This window comes from Prorops nasuta, unplaced genomic scaffold (assembly GCF_024137725.1).
Source record: "Prorops nasuta isolate Cenicafe-Biocafe unplaced genomic scaffold, Cenicafe_Pnas_1.2 PNAS00003, whole genome shotgun sequence".
In the NCBI taxonomy this organism is placed as follows: domain Eukaryota; kingdom Metazoa; phylum Arthropoda; class Insecta; order Hymenoptera; family Bethylidae; genus Prorops; species Prorops nasuta.
Window position 1 is genome coordinate 5875069 of NW_027116800.1, and position 17210 is coordinate 5892278.

At 43.2% G+C, this 17210-nt stretch overlaps 1 protein-coding gene across 2 annotated transcripts; it reads right to left on the minus strand.

The window, feature by feature from the left end:
* Window positions 1–70: 70 nt before the first annotated feature.
* Window positions 71–15551, minus strand: dyl (dusky-like). Of its 2 annotated transcripts, XM_066746767.1 has the most exons (6): window positions 15202–15551; window positions 13987–14066; window positions 3302–4080; window positions 2887–3204; window positions 2482–2803; window positions 71–2390 (listed from the first exon to the last, which is right to left on the minus strand). In XM_066746767.1, exons 2-6 carry the CDS (start codon window positions 14050–14052, stop codon window positions 1974–1976), a joined length of 1902 nt encoding a protein of 633 aa, XP_066602864.1. In that variant the 5' UTR covers window positions 14053–14066; window positions 15202–15551; the 3' UTR covers window positions 71–1973. The 2 variants fall into 2 exon arrangements, with proteins under 2 accessions (XP_066602864.1, XP_066602865.1); XM_066746768.1 differs by lacking the exons at window positions 13987–14066; window positions 15202–15551 and adding an exon at window positions 4298–4343.
* Between the last annotated feature and the right edge of the window lie 1659 nt (window positions 15552–17210).

The window sequence follows — 17210 nt, forward strand, 5'->3', positions numbered from 1 at the left end:
AAGATGAGAGGGAGAGATAGTAAAAAGAGAACGCCATATTGTATAAATAAAAATGATCATGTAATTAAAATAATTATCAAATATTGAAATGTTACCGTAATGATTGTCTCGTGTTATACATTTACGCAGGCGCGAGCTACGCGAGCCTATTTGTAGGCTCTCGTGGGTGTTCACGCGTCCGTGTATGCGTGTATGAGCGTATCGTGTAAGTCGTGTGTAAACATGTGTATGTGTACTTAAGACACGTACATAATACATATTCCCGATTTCCGAGAATATTCTTGAACAATTATCTTAAACGCTAGATGTTGAGGGGAATGGGGGGGGGGGAGGGGGAGGGGAGGCGAGGAGGGGAGGTGAAGTTTCGCAGAAATTTCGAGCAATAAGTTAAGGTTAGAACCGTCATGGAAGGGGGAGAGGGGAGGTGAGGTTAGACGGAGGACAAGGGGGAGAGAAAAAAAATAAATAGAGGTTCCTTATTAAGAAGAATCGCCGACGAGAAAGAGACTACGAGCCTCCGTGACGTCGACGTATGACGTCGAGCGTCGCCTCGATTTTCTCGTGGAAAGCCAACGTGACCTTGAAAGAACGTCAAGTTTGCCTAGATTGCAAGAAAATCGACGCTTCGAGGCTTGCGGGTACGATGAGGTACGATGGAGGTGGAAGGGAAATTATATATATATATATATATATATATATATGCGTTATCACGCATATTCGTACGGTACGTACATATATATATAAAAAAAAAGTTTACACGTGGCGATCGGACGGGGACGCAGGGAGTGCGTAAACGTGTTACGTCTCGGAGGGCTCTGACTACCTGCGACTTATTTACAATGCCCTCCTCGACTACTTCTGGCGATACGCGACTATAACCGTCCTTTATTACGCAACGAAATTCACACGATTCATCGAGGCTCTAAGAAGAATTTGCATTTCAAACCCTGCACATTCGGTCGCTCAAATTTCTTCAATGCGTTGCGTCATAAAGGACGGCTCATACATATACATATATATCTTAACTGAAACAATTTTCACCGATCACCTTTAATCGTGATCCAGTAATTCATTTCTAAGTGGAACTTTTCTATGTTCCCTTTAATCATGAATAACTTTGATCGTAGTAGTATAGTTCGTCGGCAGAAGTTATTCTCCAGCTTTCATTCCTTCCACAGACTGCTTTTCTTCTCTTATTCTTTTTCCCGTCGTCTTGCTTCTTTTTTATATACATAAAGGTTTTCACTGCTATACCCGAAATTTCGTCTCGGCCTTTGCAGCTCTGCTTCAAAGAAGAGCTGCTTAATTTTTCTATATCGAAGTTGGTACACGTTGCGTTGGCGTGCAAACGCAACTATCAAAGTCAATTAGTCAACGGCGCTTCGTGGAGCCGATTGTGCTCGTATACATAAACGTTTGTCCTGGATTAACGCGATAATAATCTCAAAGAACTTGCGAGGAGAATAACAGAGAAGCAACTTGACCGAGAAAAAGAAAGAGAGACGAGGTTCTTGGAATTTACAATACAGATCCAAGAAATACCTGCGACGTCAGATTCGACGAGGACAATTTTCTTTCACGGTACAAAAGAGGAAAATCACTATCTTCGAGTTTCAAAGATAAAGATATGGTAGAGATTGTCGATAAATCCAGCAATATCTACCATACCACGCCTGCATAACTAAACAGCGAAATATCCATATTGACTCGGATTACGGTAAACGTTACAATTTCACCGAATGCGCGAAAATCCAAATTAACGAATGGTAAAACTCAATAATAACAGCAATGGTTCGAGTAAGCACTCCCTGGTAACTTTTACCATCATAAGAATATTTCGTTTAACTCTGTACACGTATTGATTGGCGTGCTTGATCGCGAAGACCAAGTGTCCAGCTAAAATTCGTCGCTAGCTCGATGGATCTCCATTCGTTGGTTTTTTGTTGTATAATTCAGGCTCTTCTTCGTTGAATTCAGGCTTGATTGGCGACCTTGACGAATTCAGGATTGGGCATACTGCCACCGTCCGTCACGTATGCCGGATGGACGAATCCGCTGGTTGGTATACCGAGATTCTTTCGGTCTACCGCTCGCACCCTGATGAATAGGAATGCAGCGACCAGAGAGGCAACCACGACGACCAACAGGAGCATTACTAGGCCTCCGACGAAACCGGGGAGGCTCATGCAAATCGTCTCGGGGTCCGACGACGAGCTGGCATTTTGAATCACGACGGTAGAGTCGTTCGTGGAATTCGTTGAACTCAGAGCGAAGTTGACGTCACCCGGGGACACCACCTGAATTGTCCTTGAGGTGTTTACGTCCGTCATTTCTTGTGCTGCTCGCTTGTAAACGTGTGTGTGGACCACTGTCACGGTTTTGTAGAGGTTCTACAAATTTTAATTATGGAATTATAGTATATAAAAATACGGAGAGGGAGAGAGAGAGAGAGAACTTGTTATATCACTGGGAGAAACGTACAGAGTTGTGTTCAGGATGTTCCTGTTCGCTCCTTCGCCTCCTGGCTCCTCTCAGTTCAGCTGGGAATCCTTCGACCGACCTGGGGCGACCTCCAAGAGTGGCCAAATTACCCTCGAGTTCCTCGGGACCAGCGGTACCCTTCCTCTTCACGGTTTGGTAGGCCGCTGCAGGGTGACCAGGTAGAGGTGGGGGTGGTAAATGAATGTTGTCCTGTGGACTCTGCGCAGGCGAACTACTCGAGGTAGAGTCCCCAGGTGTCGAACTCGGCGATGAGGAGGATGTTTGAGCTTGTGGAGCCGGAACTACGTCAGGACTGGGCTCGCTGTGTATCAATAATAATTATTATTAATAACTTGTGTAACTTTGACCAAACTAGTTAACGATCCAGTAAATATTTTCTACTACCTATAGGCACCCGCGAGTCCACCGGGGTGTCTAGGATCAGGATACGCAGGAGGTACTCCGTATTCGGATACCGAAGGAGCTCCGTATTCCGAGGAGAGTCCTTGATGCACCGGTGCTCCGTACTCTTGACCAATGGTGGCAGCTGGTGCCCCATACTCCAAACCTAGATGCCCACATTTAGGTTCAGGACAATTGTACCGACATACTTGTATCACACATTGGAAATGAACGTTCATGCTGTCAGGGAATTTGAAGGCCTGGAAGTAGGCAAAGCTAACAACGGAAGCACTAGGTCCAAAGTTCTTAATTTTCTGGAACCTAAAAGGAAAACATTCTTGCATCAGTAATTATAATTTTTGGATATAAATATATAAGACAAGCTATAAACAGCTGTGTAATAATATATTAAAGTTACCTGGACATAATCTTGGGTCTGACGACACAACCATACTGATCCACCAATTGAATAGGTGCTCTCTTGCCATCATGAGCAACGCAGTTCCTCACCAACATGTCGAACTTATTCTCATCATCCTTGATGGCCAGAACCATCGTCATGGTCTGGCCAATTTTAACGATACCAGAGACTTCGCTGGCCCAAGGTCCCTTGCCCACTTGAATTTGCATCCAACATTGCAAGTTGTCCCCGAGGAAATTGGCGGTGACTGCGTGCAACATGTCGACCTGGAAGGGTCTGAAGGTTACAGCCTTCTCGTAGTAGTCGTACCAGGTACATCTGAGTTTCCTGGCCTGGTCCCAGACTTCCTGCACGTATGGGTCGTACTGGACGATAATCGTGTTCTCCACGTAACTTCCGGAAGGTGTCGGTGCACCATAAGCAGCCACGTTGTGATTGGCCGAAGAACTCATACCGCAGGAGTTGAGGAAAATTTCAAAGGTCGCACTGAGGTGACCAGTTCCTGGTTTCAGATGAACACAGTGGGAATCGGAGTAGAAGCCTTTGCTGAAGATCATTCCATAGAAGGGACGATCGAACTCGATATTGACTCGCATGTGAGTCTTCTCGCACTGCACCTGAAGATGCTTGATCTGCGGCGTGTCCGGTGATGCCAGAGGCCAATTTTCCTCAGCTCCGTGAGCTGGTGCCCCATACTGCGCGGGTGGTCCGTAAACTGATCTGTGCTCCAGAGGGAGGGCGCTGCTGTCAACTAAAGGGGCCTCGCAATTGACACCCTGAAAAGACGGAACAAAAATTAGTCAAAATTTTTCAGGGTCGAATAATTTCAAAGTCGTAAAATCTAATCTTCATTAAGCTTAGTACTATGCTAAACTCCAGTTGTCTCGCTTTAACCTTCTAAAAACCTATGTAAAATTGATCTCAGTCTTTCTCTTAAGTAAATGTAATCTAATCCTGAATTTGATTAAAAAGGATTTTCATCTGAAATCTTACTTGTGAAAAAAGAAGATTATTTCAAATTCTCCTTCTTTTATCCGGAAAATACTTGTATAAGAATTCGTGAGACGTTGCTAAAATGGAAATTTATCTTCGAATAACATTGATTTTTGGAAATTAAGACAAAAAGTGTAGCTGCCCTGTATAATGTCGGTATCCACCTTGCTCTTATAGAGTGGTAATACGAGCCTCAGACTCTGAACTCTGTTTTTCGACGAAGAGAGCAAATCGTACAAAGCTGAGTTTCGTAATCCGTCCAGAGTGCAGTTGTTATAACGGCGAGGGTCCCTCGTGGGTCCAACGAAAATTCGGTACATCCTCGTTTAAGTGGCGCCGAGGCTAGTTTTCAGGGCTTTTTACGAGGTCTACGAACGGTACGCAATGTCACGTGGAATGACAATGAATGACGCGTTTATCCAGCGTGTCATGGGATTGATGCAGAGGCGCGAGCTGCATTAGGAATTCCTCCAACGTTATTGGCCGTTGCGACCTCTCGCGGAATGCCAATCGAACGCGATTACGCTGGCCGGGATTCCGCGGAATTTCCCTGCAATCGCGAGTCGCGTCGACCTTGAGGAATAGTCAATATTATTTTGCGAACCACCAATTTCTTCGCGTTATTTTCATTTAATAATTATACCAGCTATAACGACGCATCGTCGAAGACTCGCGGGTCTCGCTGTGGAATAATTTACCCATATAGCACACTTGACTAAAAGACGCCTAACAAATGTCTTTGAGTCATTTGGTGCTCTATGGGTATATACATAAATGCAAATGAGAAATATTAAATTATCGAATGCTAGAAACACGCGAATGAAAATCAATTGGGTAAATAAATGACGTTCGAGGAACGTGTGGGTTGAGAGAAATTGTGAATTTGAACACTTGCATCTCATTTTTTGAAAAAAGTAAACCAGTTAAAAATCTTGTGGATTCTCGTCACGAATTCGGGTCAATACAAATCGAAGCCGTATAGCACTCTTGCGACGGTAGCCGAAAATATCTCGAAAAAAGAGAATATACTGTTAACTGTTCGTATACTCGAGTTATTTGTCGACACATGTAGGAACCTCGCGGAAGATATCGACCAACTTCACATTCTGGGTTAACGCGATGGATAGGACACGGATAGGTGGATTATACCATCAATCTCCTTCGATTAGCGTTCCGCGCGAAATCCGGATATCATTCCGAAGACGACGTTTTATGTTAATGGACAATTAATATTCCACGGCACAAGAAAACGACTGCTTGGAACGAACTTTTCCTGAATTAATGCTACGGGACTAAAAAATAATTGCTAATGGAAACACGGGAGTCGCCTAGTTTCTATATCGATTAATATTATGCAGTATTGATCGATTACATTTTAGATTTTATGCATTGAAGTTAGAGTAATTTAACAGAAGAGGGCGCAACCGAGTGTAGCGGTGAGTTTTGGCGGTAAAGTAATAACTATAACCTCTGGAGTGCCACCCCTCCCCCCTCCTGCCCGCAGGTTTGACTGCACAGTGCACGTCATACTTTTCCACAACAAAAGAAAACGACTGTTCGAAACGAAGAAATAAAAGAAAAACACGTAACACACCTAGGTCCTATCTCGATTAATATTGTACGAAGTATTGATCGATTATGCTTCCAATTTTATCCAATAAGCTTGAAGCAATAAACTAATCGAAAAGAGAGAGAGGAAGGAAAGCGGAGAGTAGCTATAAGATTTTCCAGCGGCAAAATAATAATTAATCTGATGGATTCCTCAAGATTTTTTGATACTGTTCGTACGTGAGGTTTTTTCGTTAGAAGGAAAGCAGTAAAAATGCCAGAGAGGCGGCTAAGGCCGAGGAAGACACGTTGGAACTCGCGTTGGAATAACAGTACAGGGGGCATGCAGGGGTTTCGCCGATTGTCGCTGCTTTTCAGTTACGAAAGAATGACGAAACTAACGCGCGCGTTTACAGGTTATGTTGTTTAATAATATTACATAGTGGTTGACGCGAGGTAGCTTCGGGCTTCGGATCAACAGTCGTAATAAGTGGTAAGTCATGAACGTAGAAAGACGCAACGAGACCAAACAGGAAATCCCTGACAAGTGGGAAGGTCGATCAAACACGTAACGGATAATTTTACTCAAGTATTACATTCTAATAGCTCCGCTTTAATAATACATTTCACTCCTTGCTTTTCCGTCTGCCTACTGCTCAGCCAACGCGAACTGACTCGCAATACCGTTTATCGCACTTGCGCTGCTTTTCAGTCGATTATTCCAAAAGCCGGAAATACATATAACGTGCACCGATAACAATACCTTCCCTGCACTTGCACTGATACGAAAGTATCGACCAGTTCATTCTTTTTTAATCAACTTTTAACACAAGCAAAAATTTCAGTGTATACCACCTGGTTTTTATTACAAGGTAACTGTTACAGGAAAACACTCGAGGAGAGCTCGGTATTTTCATTGCGATCGCTATAAAACGTGTTGCTGTTTCAACGCCGTTATAGTTTAGGATGACGTTTCATAACCTAATAGTCCCTTCGTGAAATCCTGGGCGTCTGGTTTTGGGCCATCTTCACAAAATTTTATATATGTGCAGGAAACATGTATATACTTGACGCTTCGTTTCCTCCATCGCTGCATTTCTTGCCACTTTTGTTCCTGATACTCTCATTGTTCAAGATGCCACTATCGTTTCACATTCTTATGGGTGTATATGTATAGGTTATCATAGTCGTATCCACGCTTTGACCGAGTTCTTACAGGACGTTCTTTTGTTTCTTTTCTCGTTTTTAATCATTATTGTACTTTTTTATAGAAAAGAGTTGTACACTTAACGTGAAGAGTACGTGCTGGGATGTAGAGGAATCGCGACACTCGCGATGTAAGCTTGTAATTATACGAGGATAACACAGGTGTCCTAAAAGCATTTGTCTGCTTTTAAGTCTCTCGCAATTAGCCTCGTTGATAGCGAGCCCGATGATTCAACACGTGTCCGTGTCGTGGAAGCGAAAAAAGGATTGAAGAATAATTCGAGCAGAGAGGTTATGTTAGGCTAGGCCGAGATAAATGTGTAAGTCGATATGCTCGTAAATAAGTCAAAGCTTCTCTCTCGGAGATAAATCGCCAGCAATCGAGGGAACTGTCAGTGTTTTAGATAAATGTGATTTTCGAGTGGAAACAGTGTAGATTTTACGACAGTCGCGAAAACGTTGAAACGTCGTAGGAAGTCGGTAGACAGTTGAATTGGAAGCCTAACCGATTTCACTTTTCCATTGTCATCCACGAGTCCACTGACTCTGTTTGTGCTGGACGCCGTACTTTCACTAAATCGCAAGTACGGAACGGTCTCCTTAATTGTCTCGAGAGTCGCCAGCGATGGTGGGACACGCACGAACTTGCATTATTCTTATCCATTCTAATTAATCTACATCAACACATGAAACAACTTCATCGCGAGCAAAGCTCGAGTCGATCGCTCAACCTTCGAACCGTGCGTCGTGAGGACCTGGAAACATATTTTCTAAATAAAGGGAATACACTATATCGATTTACGAATCTTGCTGGAAATGATGAATGGTGCGATTGCTTAATTAATATAATCGGCATTAATTAAGCAGCTTTCTAATTGCAAGAACAGTGTTTTTCAACCCGCGCGTTGCTGTTGCGAATGTACGTGAGCTTGAAAATATTTCCTGTTGTGGATAAGGCAAAAAAGTTTGGTCCGGTGTGTACACACACACACACATATATATATATATATATATATGTACAGTAACTATTGACTTTCACTCGACCGCTTCGTTATCGATGAGAACATTGGGCTCTGTTCAAAAAGTTAACTGTATTGACCGACTAACCTAATTTCAATGACGGGATCGTTTACTGGTTTCGGCAAACCGCGTAATGGGCCGACAAACGCGAGCTACGTTTTTCTAGAACGTGTAGCACGCGCGATCAACGGTCCTATCAAAATAGCTGTCAATCTTAGTTGTCCCGTTTTACAAAATTTAGAAAGCGCACGGACGGACGATTCTGCGGGTCCACGTGCCCAGCATCGAAAATAAGATAAGGAATTTTATGAAGAGAAACCTCGGAAGTCGTAATACAGTGCGCTGTCTGTCGTCTGTATATGGTGGTGAAAAAGTAGGTCGGGTCAGTCAGTTCGAATGATGCACTCGTACGTATCTCCTATATCTACATACTGGCGCCAATAAAGTGTCGTAATTGGGCATCAACCTCAACCGCACAACATCTCTCCGCGCAGCAAGAAAACACAAAACGCTTGATAAACGGTCCAATTTTAACTCGAACAAACCTCGGATTTCTTCTCTATTTTCAACCAATTTCAAGAGTTCCAGCAATATTAAAACTGTGGGGGTTCACGGTTATTAACGAGTATAGGTTATATGTCGGCTGGAATTGTTAGCTTAGGGTAGAGATAGCGCAGATGTTGATAATGGGTGATTTTCGATTATATCGATTTTCGCATAAGGGCGAATCACGTGTGCTGTAATATTGAATTTTTATTTGCAGAATTCGACAGTTGGTTGAATGCAACTGGACCGTGCGAGAATTGCGGAAGAATTTTAAGTGGACGTAAAGACGTTTTGGAGCCACGAGAGCACTCTGGGCACACTATATACGTATACCCTGGCGACCAGTGTCGCTAGCACGAAAAGGTGGAGGCGGTCTAATTAAAAGGAGGCGATTAGAGCACGAGCACAAAGCCCGAGCCGTGAGAATCAGGATGAGAACCACGGCGGCTCGTTCTTTGTGGATAAAACTCGCGGGTTGGGACTTTAATTAAAAGAGAGAACCGACTCTGACTGCTACTGTTGAGGGCAAAACGAGCCTGCGTTAAGTGCACGAAAAAAGAGCTGTGAGTGCCAAAAGCATTCGCTACCTAACCTCTCTTACTATCCCCTCCTCTCTCTCTTCGCATTCCCTCCTCATCCAGTATTCCAATTGCCGTTTTTATTTCCATCAACACCCTCGATACAATTATTTAATACATTCCATCATATATATACAGAGTGTCCCACGAACAAGGGCCATGCCAATAATACCATCGAATAGGGGACAAAAATCTAAGTAAAAAAGTTGTAAAAAACTTTTTTGCTAGCACCTTTGGTTAAAAAGTTATTTACAATTAAAGATTATCGATGACAGTAGTGTTTCTTAAAGAGGAAGATTGTTTTGGTCGCATTATAAGGCCAAAAAGCCTAAGATTCTGTGAATTAGAATACTAAGAAAAACACAGAGCCAAACATCCACTTCAGCCTATGGTGTGTTTATGTTTTGATTTTTTTTATGGCGCTCGCACTCGAAACTGTCGATCGGCCTTCAACCACTTCAATAAGCTCAAGTGAATGTTTGGCTTTGTGTTTTTCTTAGTATTTTAATTCACAGAATCTTAGCATTTTGGCCTTACAATGCGACCAAAACAATCTTTCTCTTTAAGAAAGGCACACTGTAATCGATAATCTTTAATTCCAAATAACTTTTTAACCAAGGGTGCTGGGAAAAAAGTTTTTACAACTTTTTTACTTAGATTTTTGTCCCCTATCCGATGGAATTGACATGGCCATTGTTCATGGGACACCCTATATATATATACACGTAGAAAAAAGTACCATCCTCGGGAGGCAAAATTTTAATATTCACCCAAGCTACGCGCATAATCCTATTATAATCGTGCAAAATCTGATTACGTAAAATGTTTATTGCATAAATGGAATGCTTGGGGTGCTTTAGATAATATTGTGTAATCTAGTCTTTCACGTGTATTCTCAGTGTTTCCTCCTCTCCAGCAGATTACATTTTTAATTAAAACTGATATACAGCACATATAGAATTATTCACATAGCAAGCCTTCGATGTATATACTTATTGGGATGTTATTCTAAATGGATTACCCACCGCGACCAAGTATCATTTATCATTGTGTTTTATCACGAATGTTTTTGCGACGCGATTTTTGCACTGTGAATGGGGCTGCAGATCAATTCGATAATAAGATACCGATCTGAATGACGAGCTATAATAATAGGTTCGAGTAGTGTGACGATTTCGGTGAAAAGCTCTCGTTCCATCTCGCTTTAGCTGCGGCATTTCTGTCCTTATTTCTCTTTCACCCTCGTCATGTTGTTGCGGTTGCCCGCAAGATTGCACCTTGCAAAGTGCCACAATGACAGAGAACGTTTCGTTATTCATTACGATATCTCCTGCTGCTTTGACAGCACCACGACAGGATTCAACAGTATACTGAATGAAACATGCTTTTGCTAGTTTATTTTTTGTACTCTATACACAGCCGAAAAATCTCATTCGAGGAAAACGTCTCCATTGAAACAGTGCTATATATATATAGCATATAATGGATTCTCCAATTCTCTCTTTCTCGCGCACATACACATGCACGCACCTGCACCATTCTACCTTTATTCCCTCTCTCGCGGATTGGAATATAATTAAAGCTCTACGAGATGTAATTTATTCATGTCAAAATTGTCTCGTTTGTATTAATGAATAACAAAGAGACCGGAAGAAACGCCGTTAAAAAGTAATTAAAAGATTTGAAAAAAGGGAAAAATAAAAACGTTAATTTAATGAGAAAACGGTCGCGCGAGGTTTGGAAAGTAGGAAGAAATCATTCCCACGATGAATGAGTAGAATAGGTTAGTTTTATTCCGCCGGCAAACGATGGCACGTATTTTCGGCACTTTTCCCTTCTCCGTTTCCAAGCGTTGTGGATATTTTTGATAAGCAATCTCCCTCCCCCCCCCCTTCTTTTATAACAATTTTTCCCATTTTCCGAAAATTTTGAAGAGGGTCCGCTACCTGCTGCGCAACAGCAGGTGGAATTCCAACAGCACGTTATAATATAACGGAGTCTCCCGCTCGGGAACTCCGAGAGAGAGAGAGAGAGAGAGAGAGAAAGATCCTTAATTCCATTCTGCACGAACAGCACAATTACCTCTACTCGTAACTCTCGCATTCAAATATAGATTAAACCCGACAACACTTCTTTATTTTAACCAGCGTTGTTCTTGTGCACTAAACGGATGTATACATATTGAATCCCACGTAAGAAACGACAGCATTCCCTTACAAGGAAATATCCGTTGTGGAATTATGCCCGATGGAAGGCACCCCGATAGCACAAATATCCTCGGGATATCCTTAGAACGCTCGGAAGATATCCACACGGCCAATGGACATGCCGAGAATGTCCTCCGAACATCGTGCACCATCGAAGCAAAAGCTGGAAGGAAATGTTCTTGTTCCTCCGATCAGGTTAAAGACGAGAGAGAAAGATAGATGGAAAAATAGTAAAGACGATAAGCAGGTTGGAGAAAAAGAAGAGAGCTGGCGAGAAAAAAGGTGGTCGAAATGAATGGACGTGTGTGTGCTCGCTCGTGTATGAGAGAAAAGGAATGGAGATGGCGCGACAGGCGCGCTAAAGGCCAGAGGGCGGTCCCGGTCCGTACGACTCGTACATACGAGGACGAGATGTTTCCCGGGAAAGAAAGCTGTCACGGAAAAAGAAGTCAATTCCCTGGTGAAGAGAGCCGGCTTTTATTGGTACGTTGTGTACGTATATCGCGTAGCATAGTGGGGAGAACGACTGTGATGTACGTCTGTGAATCCAAGTAGGATCGCGCGAGTCAAAGTCTAAAGAGAGAATAGTCGAAAGAGGGCAGTGCACGTCCGGCGCGGTGACCCACTATCTTCGCTTCGACGGCTCGCCCGTATAGTTAGCCGGCTCGACGCCTATGGCTGTAGTATACCTCGTTGATCTTCGTCTCTCCTTTCGTTCGGCCAAAAAATTACGCATAACCCTCCATCGAATACACTTTGCTCGTCATCGAACCGTCAAGTTTTATATATTTCATCAACAACGTCTTATTAATTTCCTTTCCATAAAAGCAAACCTGGCCTCTCCCTCGAAACTCGGTTTCTCCATTATACTCCGCGTAGAAAGAGAGGAAAAATCACAAAGCAGCTGCTGGCAATTTTACGATACAATAGGAGTCATATCGCAATACAGTTTAGAACTTGTAACTGTGTATAGGGTTGCGTGTCGCGCACTTGTATTACGGAGCCTTTCCATCGTTCGTGTCTTGTTTATCATATCTCTGTCATATCTGTTACACGGTTTTTCTTTCATACGTGACTGCTCTTGAATGGATAGCGATATATACATATATATATATATATATATATATAATATATAAGGTGAGGTGCTTGCGACGCCCCAGAGCCAGAAAGTAAAAACTTACTTATTTATCCACGTAACCCAAGAGATATCAATTTTTGCGTCAAATCTCTTTGAGTGAAAATAAGATGGTTGTATGCAAAAAATTGACACCTTTGTAATTAACGAGATGTAACATTTTCTTACATCTCTCCGCCTCTATATTGACTTTCTGGGACGTGTTGAATGCCTCGCCACGGTAACAAACAGTTTCGATGAAGAAAACCCGCCGAAAATAGTGTGCCATACCGAATCGAGAAGTAAAGATGAATAGTGAGGGGGGGGGGGGGGTTATAGGAATTCGCGAAAAGTTGTAAAATAGTTGGCAGGAATGATGGCAAATCGATAGTGCAATTTGAGCGTGAGTTGGTAACTGGTGGATTTATCGATGTAGTAAAAGGTTTCATTGAGGCTTTTACCGGAGGGCGATCCAAGTCACGACAAGCTCGACTACAGTGTATGTGGCACAACAACAGCCCGCGGCTACGGTGATTCCTCTTATACGAACTGAGCCAACTTCGCGTTGATTCTCGGCCAGCACCGCAGCACGTGCGTCAACCAGCCAGCCAACTGAGCCAACCGTCTACAGTCTCTAGTGGATAGCGGTCTTTTGCGGAACCCTTAGACATCAATGAAACACTTCTCTCGAGTCCTCTTTCCTTTTTTAACGCTGCGGTCAATTTTTAACGGTTAACATTCAGCCACGCATCATTTCAACGCTAATTATCTTTGCCATTAGAACTTTTCACCGCACACCGATCCCATCCGAACGATAAATTTACCAAACCTAACCTATCCACGTCCTTATTCACAGCTCTCCAACTTCCAGCCTACCGTTTCCAATTGTTCCATTAACTAACGAGCGATCGGCTAATTGGCATTGGATTTTCCTAAATTACCTTGCTTCCTCGACTTTTTATATTTTTTATGTACGGATTGCTGCCGGTCTCAGGAAGCAGGCTATTATTATTATTATTATTACTACAGGCTCTAAGAGATTCAGCTGTTTAATGCTTATAGCGTATCGTACTGAACTAATTAGGAGCAATGCAGCTTTGTCAGCTTAAGAAGAATTAATAATCGGTAAAAAGTTTGATGCAAATTATTAGCAGATTGGAGGCGTTATTGCAGCCGAGCTATAGAATTACCCACGATAAAAGCTTCCGATTACGTAAAGTTTAGGATTTACGATAAGTTGAACATTGATTTGTAACGGGCAATTCCAAGAAAATTCGATAAAGAGAAATGGTTAGGAGAGTAGATTTTTATATCGTTCTTTCGGAGAGTGGACCAAATTCGATACTATACCCTCGAACCTTCGATGCGCAAGGTAACGCAATAATTTCGTAGTTTTTCAGATATTGCGAATGGAGGATTATAAACTTGATAAAATATATAGATTTTTTTTTTTCAGGTTTTTTTACTCACAGCCAATAGCAAAGGCAGCAATAAAGTTAAGACTGTCTTCCGTATACTCCGCCTCGTCCTCTCCATCGTGTGTGTCCTCTCTGCAATGAGAAAAAAAGAAAATTGACTCTCAAAATCAATGCACTCTCATAGGAGGGGTAACTGCAGCACCAGCGAACCGCCCTAACGAACTTTCCTGGGAAAGCTTTTAAAGTACGTGCCGACTGGGAAATAAAAAGAAGCCCCGTTCGTTATTAAAGAACTGCTCCAGATTGACATTCAGGATTAGTGACGCTCCGTTAAATGAATTTTCCACGAATTTTTCACGTGCGGCACGGATCGGCACGATACGAGAACGTGAAAGAATCGTTTCTTTTTGTTTTTTTTTTTCAAGTAATTTCCAGAGAAACCAATTGACTTTCGGATGTTATTTGCGGCAGATGAGTGTCGCGCCGTCCGTAAGTTTAATTTCCTATTGAAAGTCGTAGAATATTGAGTATGACAAAATAATGGGGGAAAAAAATAGTGATTAAAATTTCCACAACGTGGAGCAAGTGGCGCATCTACCTGCGCGTACCTGGCCCCGAAGGACGTTACGCAATGAACATCTAACCCACATCCTGAAAAGCTGAACGTTTCATTAAAAGCCTCCCCCGATAGCTGCCAACAAAATTGCATCCTGCCACTAAACGAATATTTAACGAAATTTTTCCTCCTGCCAATTCATATTTCATGCGCACAGTAGAAATTGTTCGCACGAAAGCTCGGGTCAACGACATCCAATTTCCACTTCCGACCAACCAACACGCTTAAACCTTTTACCGGTCGTATACGCAAACAGGACAGTAGCTTTCGATAAATGTTTTCCAACTTTTCCACACGAGGAGTTTTCCAGAAGGGAGCATTGCCAACAGCACCAGCCAATGCTACGAAACGGGAATGAAAAGCAAACACGCCGACGACGACGACTGCTTGAAATTATCGATGACACGGAAGTAAAATGATTATTCGAAGACAAGGGAACAGCACTCGTGTGGATTAATCATCTCGCGCCACGAGTCACACAATTCAACGTAGCACCATTGAAGAGTTCGATGATTCTTCGAGGGACATACTCGACACTGCTATTGGCCCGGAAGAGCCGATGATTTTCCGGTGGGAAATGGAGTAGGGAAAATGGGAGAGCGTGGTCCGCATTGTGATAAAATGAAGCGTGCTGTGGGACTTTTGGCTCACCTTGGTCGCGCGAATTCGAACCACGCGGGCCGCAGCCACTCGATAAATTTACTTATCGTTCTGGCGTCCTTTCGCAGCCCTTTATGCTCCTCCGCTTAGCCAGCCTTTTCGCTGTGACTAATAAATCGCACGATGGCAAACCAATGAACGCGCCCGATCAGTCCTGCCACATTGGAAACACGCGAGATTTTCTCGTTCTTTTTCTGTTTTGCTTTAATGTGCGGAAGTGGGAAGGCCTGACGGGTGTTCGTTACGAGGACGGGCACGGGACTCACTCGGGGGCCCAGAGGTGGTTGTCCTGGCCGTCGGGGACTGACTGAAGGTGCTAGCCACGCTCGTCTCGGCCACGAGCCACGTCCCAGTGACCTACTGACGATCTCGATCGTTCCTGCCGTCTCCCCGTCCCACTCTACCTGCTCCTACAGGGCCCCCCTGGCCCCGCGAACCCCCCACTCCGATCTCACGCAGCCCAAACAGGCCCACACTCTGTTTCCCCCACTTCTCCGTCTACCTCTACACCAGGTTTCTTTATTTCTTTCTCTCCTGTACCCTGCAACACTCTCTTTTTTCCACCACCATCGTCGTAACCCCATACCCCGCTCCTCTTCCAACATCTTTCTTTCTTCACGCGTGTCATTCTCAACCTTTCTCGCGATCAAACTTTTATCTTACCGTCGCCTTATTCGACTTTGATATTTACACACTGCCTGTACAGCGTTCTTTTTCATTTTTCTTCCTTTCCTCTTTAACCATTTTTCCATCAGTGATCCGCGACTAACGAGCTTGGTACATTATCGTTGTTGCTGTGTTTTAATTTATATTTTGATCGTATCTCCTTCTCACTTCTCTCTAGGGAGGACCTATCCATTAGCCAGATCGACGCACAGAAAAAAAGTACACTTTAAAGCATATACTTTTTTTGCAACTAATCATCCCATTTAAAAATTTTTTGTTTCTATCTTTGTACTGTAAGTATATTCATGTATTCTTAACTGTTATTCCCTATATTGTCTTATCGCTATGTAATAGAATACCAGAAAAAAATCGGCAGGAGTGCATCCAACTGAAGCGAAAGAACAAAAGATTAAATAAATCTAGGTGTTAACGTGGATTATTACTATGCTCCGAAAGATCAATGCTTCGAAAAAGAGCGCGAGCGTCGTTTGTTTCTCGCCAGGCATAAAATCCATGAGCTCGTTAAAAACCCTTTGAATTCCTGCTGCGAACGGGTTATTCATGCAGCTCGAACGATTTTCAAAATCTCTTTTAATAAAGCGATATTATTCGCCAACGATACTCCAAATATGCAGTTTCTAAATTTGATCCACCCGACCGAGCTCGATCCGAATGATCAAACGATTTAAAATCAGCAGTACCCCAGACGTTCGATTGAATTTTCTCTACAGGGTACTCCGATGAAAATTGTTATATAAGCTATATATTTATACATCTGCATGTGGAAACTCGAGTCGGAAGGTTTTAGCCAGGGATAAGTGAGCTGTCTTAGATATTAAAAGGAGATTGCTGAAGAGGCGGCGATCTCGAGCATAAAATTTGATTTCTCACGAAAGGTGATTAGCCGGCTGAAATATTAATGATAGGAGAGTTTGCACTGATTCGTTGAGTTTCGAGGTCCGTGCAGGTATCGCAGCTGGTCTCGTGGGAGAGTAGCACACGCCCTCGTTTCTCCAGTCTCCCTCTCGCGAAGATTTTTTTTAAATTCAAGCCGACATTGATGGTGCAGTTCCTTGGGCTATGCACGCCGGGCCCCCTCCCCCCCCCCCCCCTCTGTTGGCCATTTCCTCGTCCGAGCATCTTCGCTACTCCAGTCACGAATCGCGTCGATCCCGAGCCAGGGACGAACGGCCGATACACTTTCGTACGATGAAGATTGCGTTGAAAGATTCTGTCAAATAACCATCCTCCCTCTACTGCATTTAACACCACGCAGAGATTTTTCCCCACTACAACCAATGCATACAAATCGTACCTATCAACACCCCCCCCCC

Coding starts and splice junctions, on each gene's coding strand:
- dyl (XM_066746767.1), bottom strand. CDS start 14,052: ATGGAGAGGACGAGGCGGAGTATACGGAAGACAGTCTTAACTTTATTG. Junction 3,205..3,301: donor AGACCCAAGATTATGTCCAG/GTAACTTTAATA, acceptor TTTTCCTTTTAG/GTTCCAGAAAATTAAGAACT. Junction 2,804..2,886: donor GGACTCGCGGGTGCCTATAG/GTAGTAGAAAAT, acceptor ATTGATACACAG/CGAGCCCAGTCCTGACGTAG.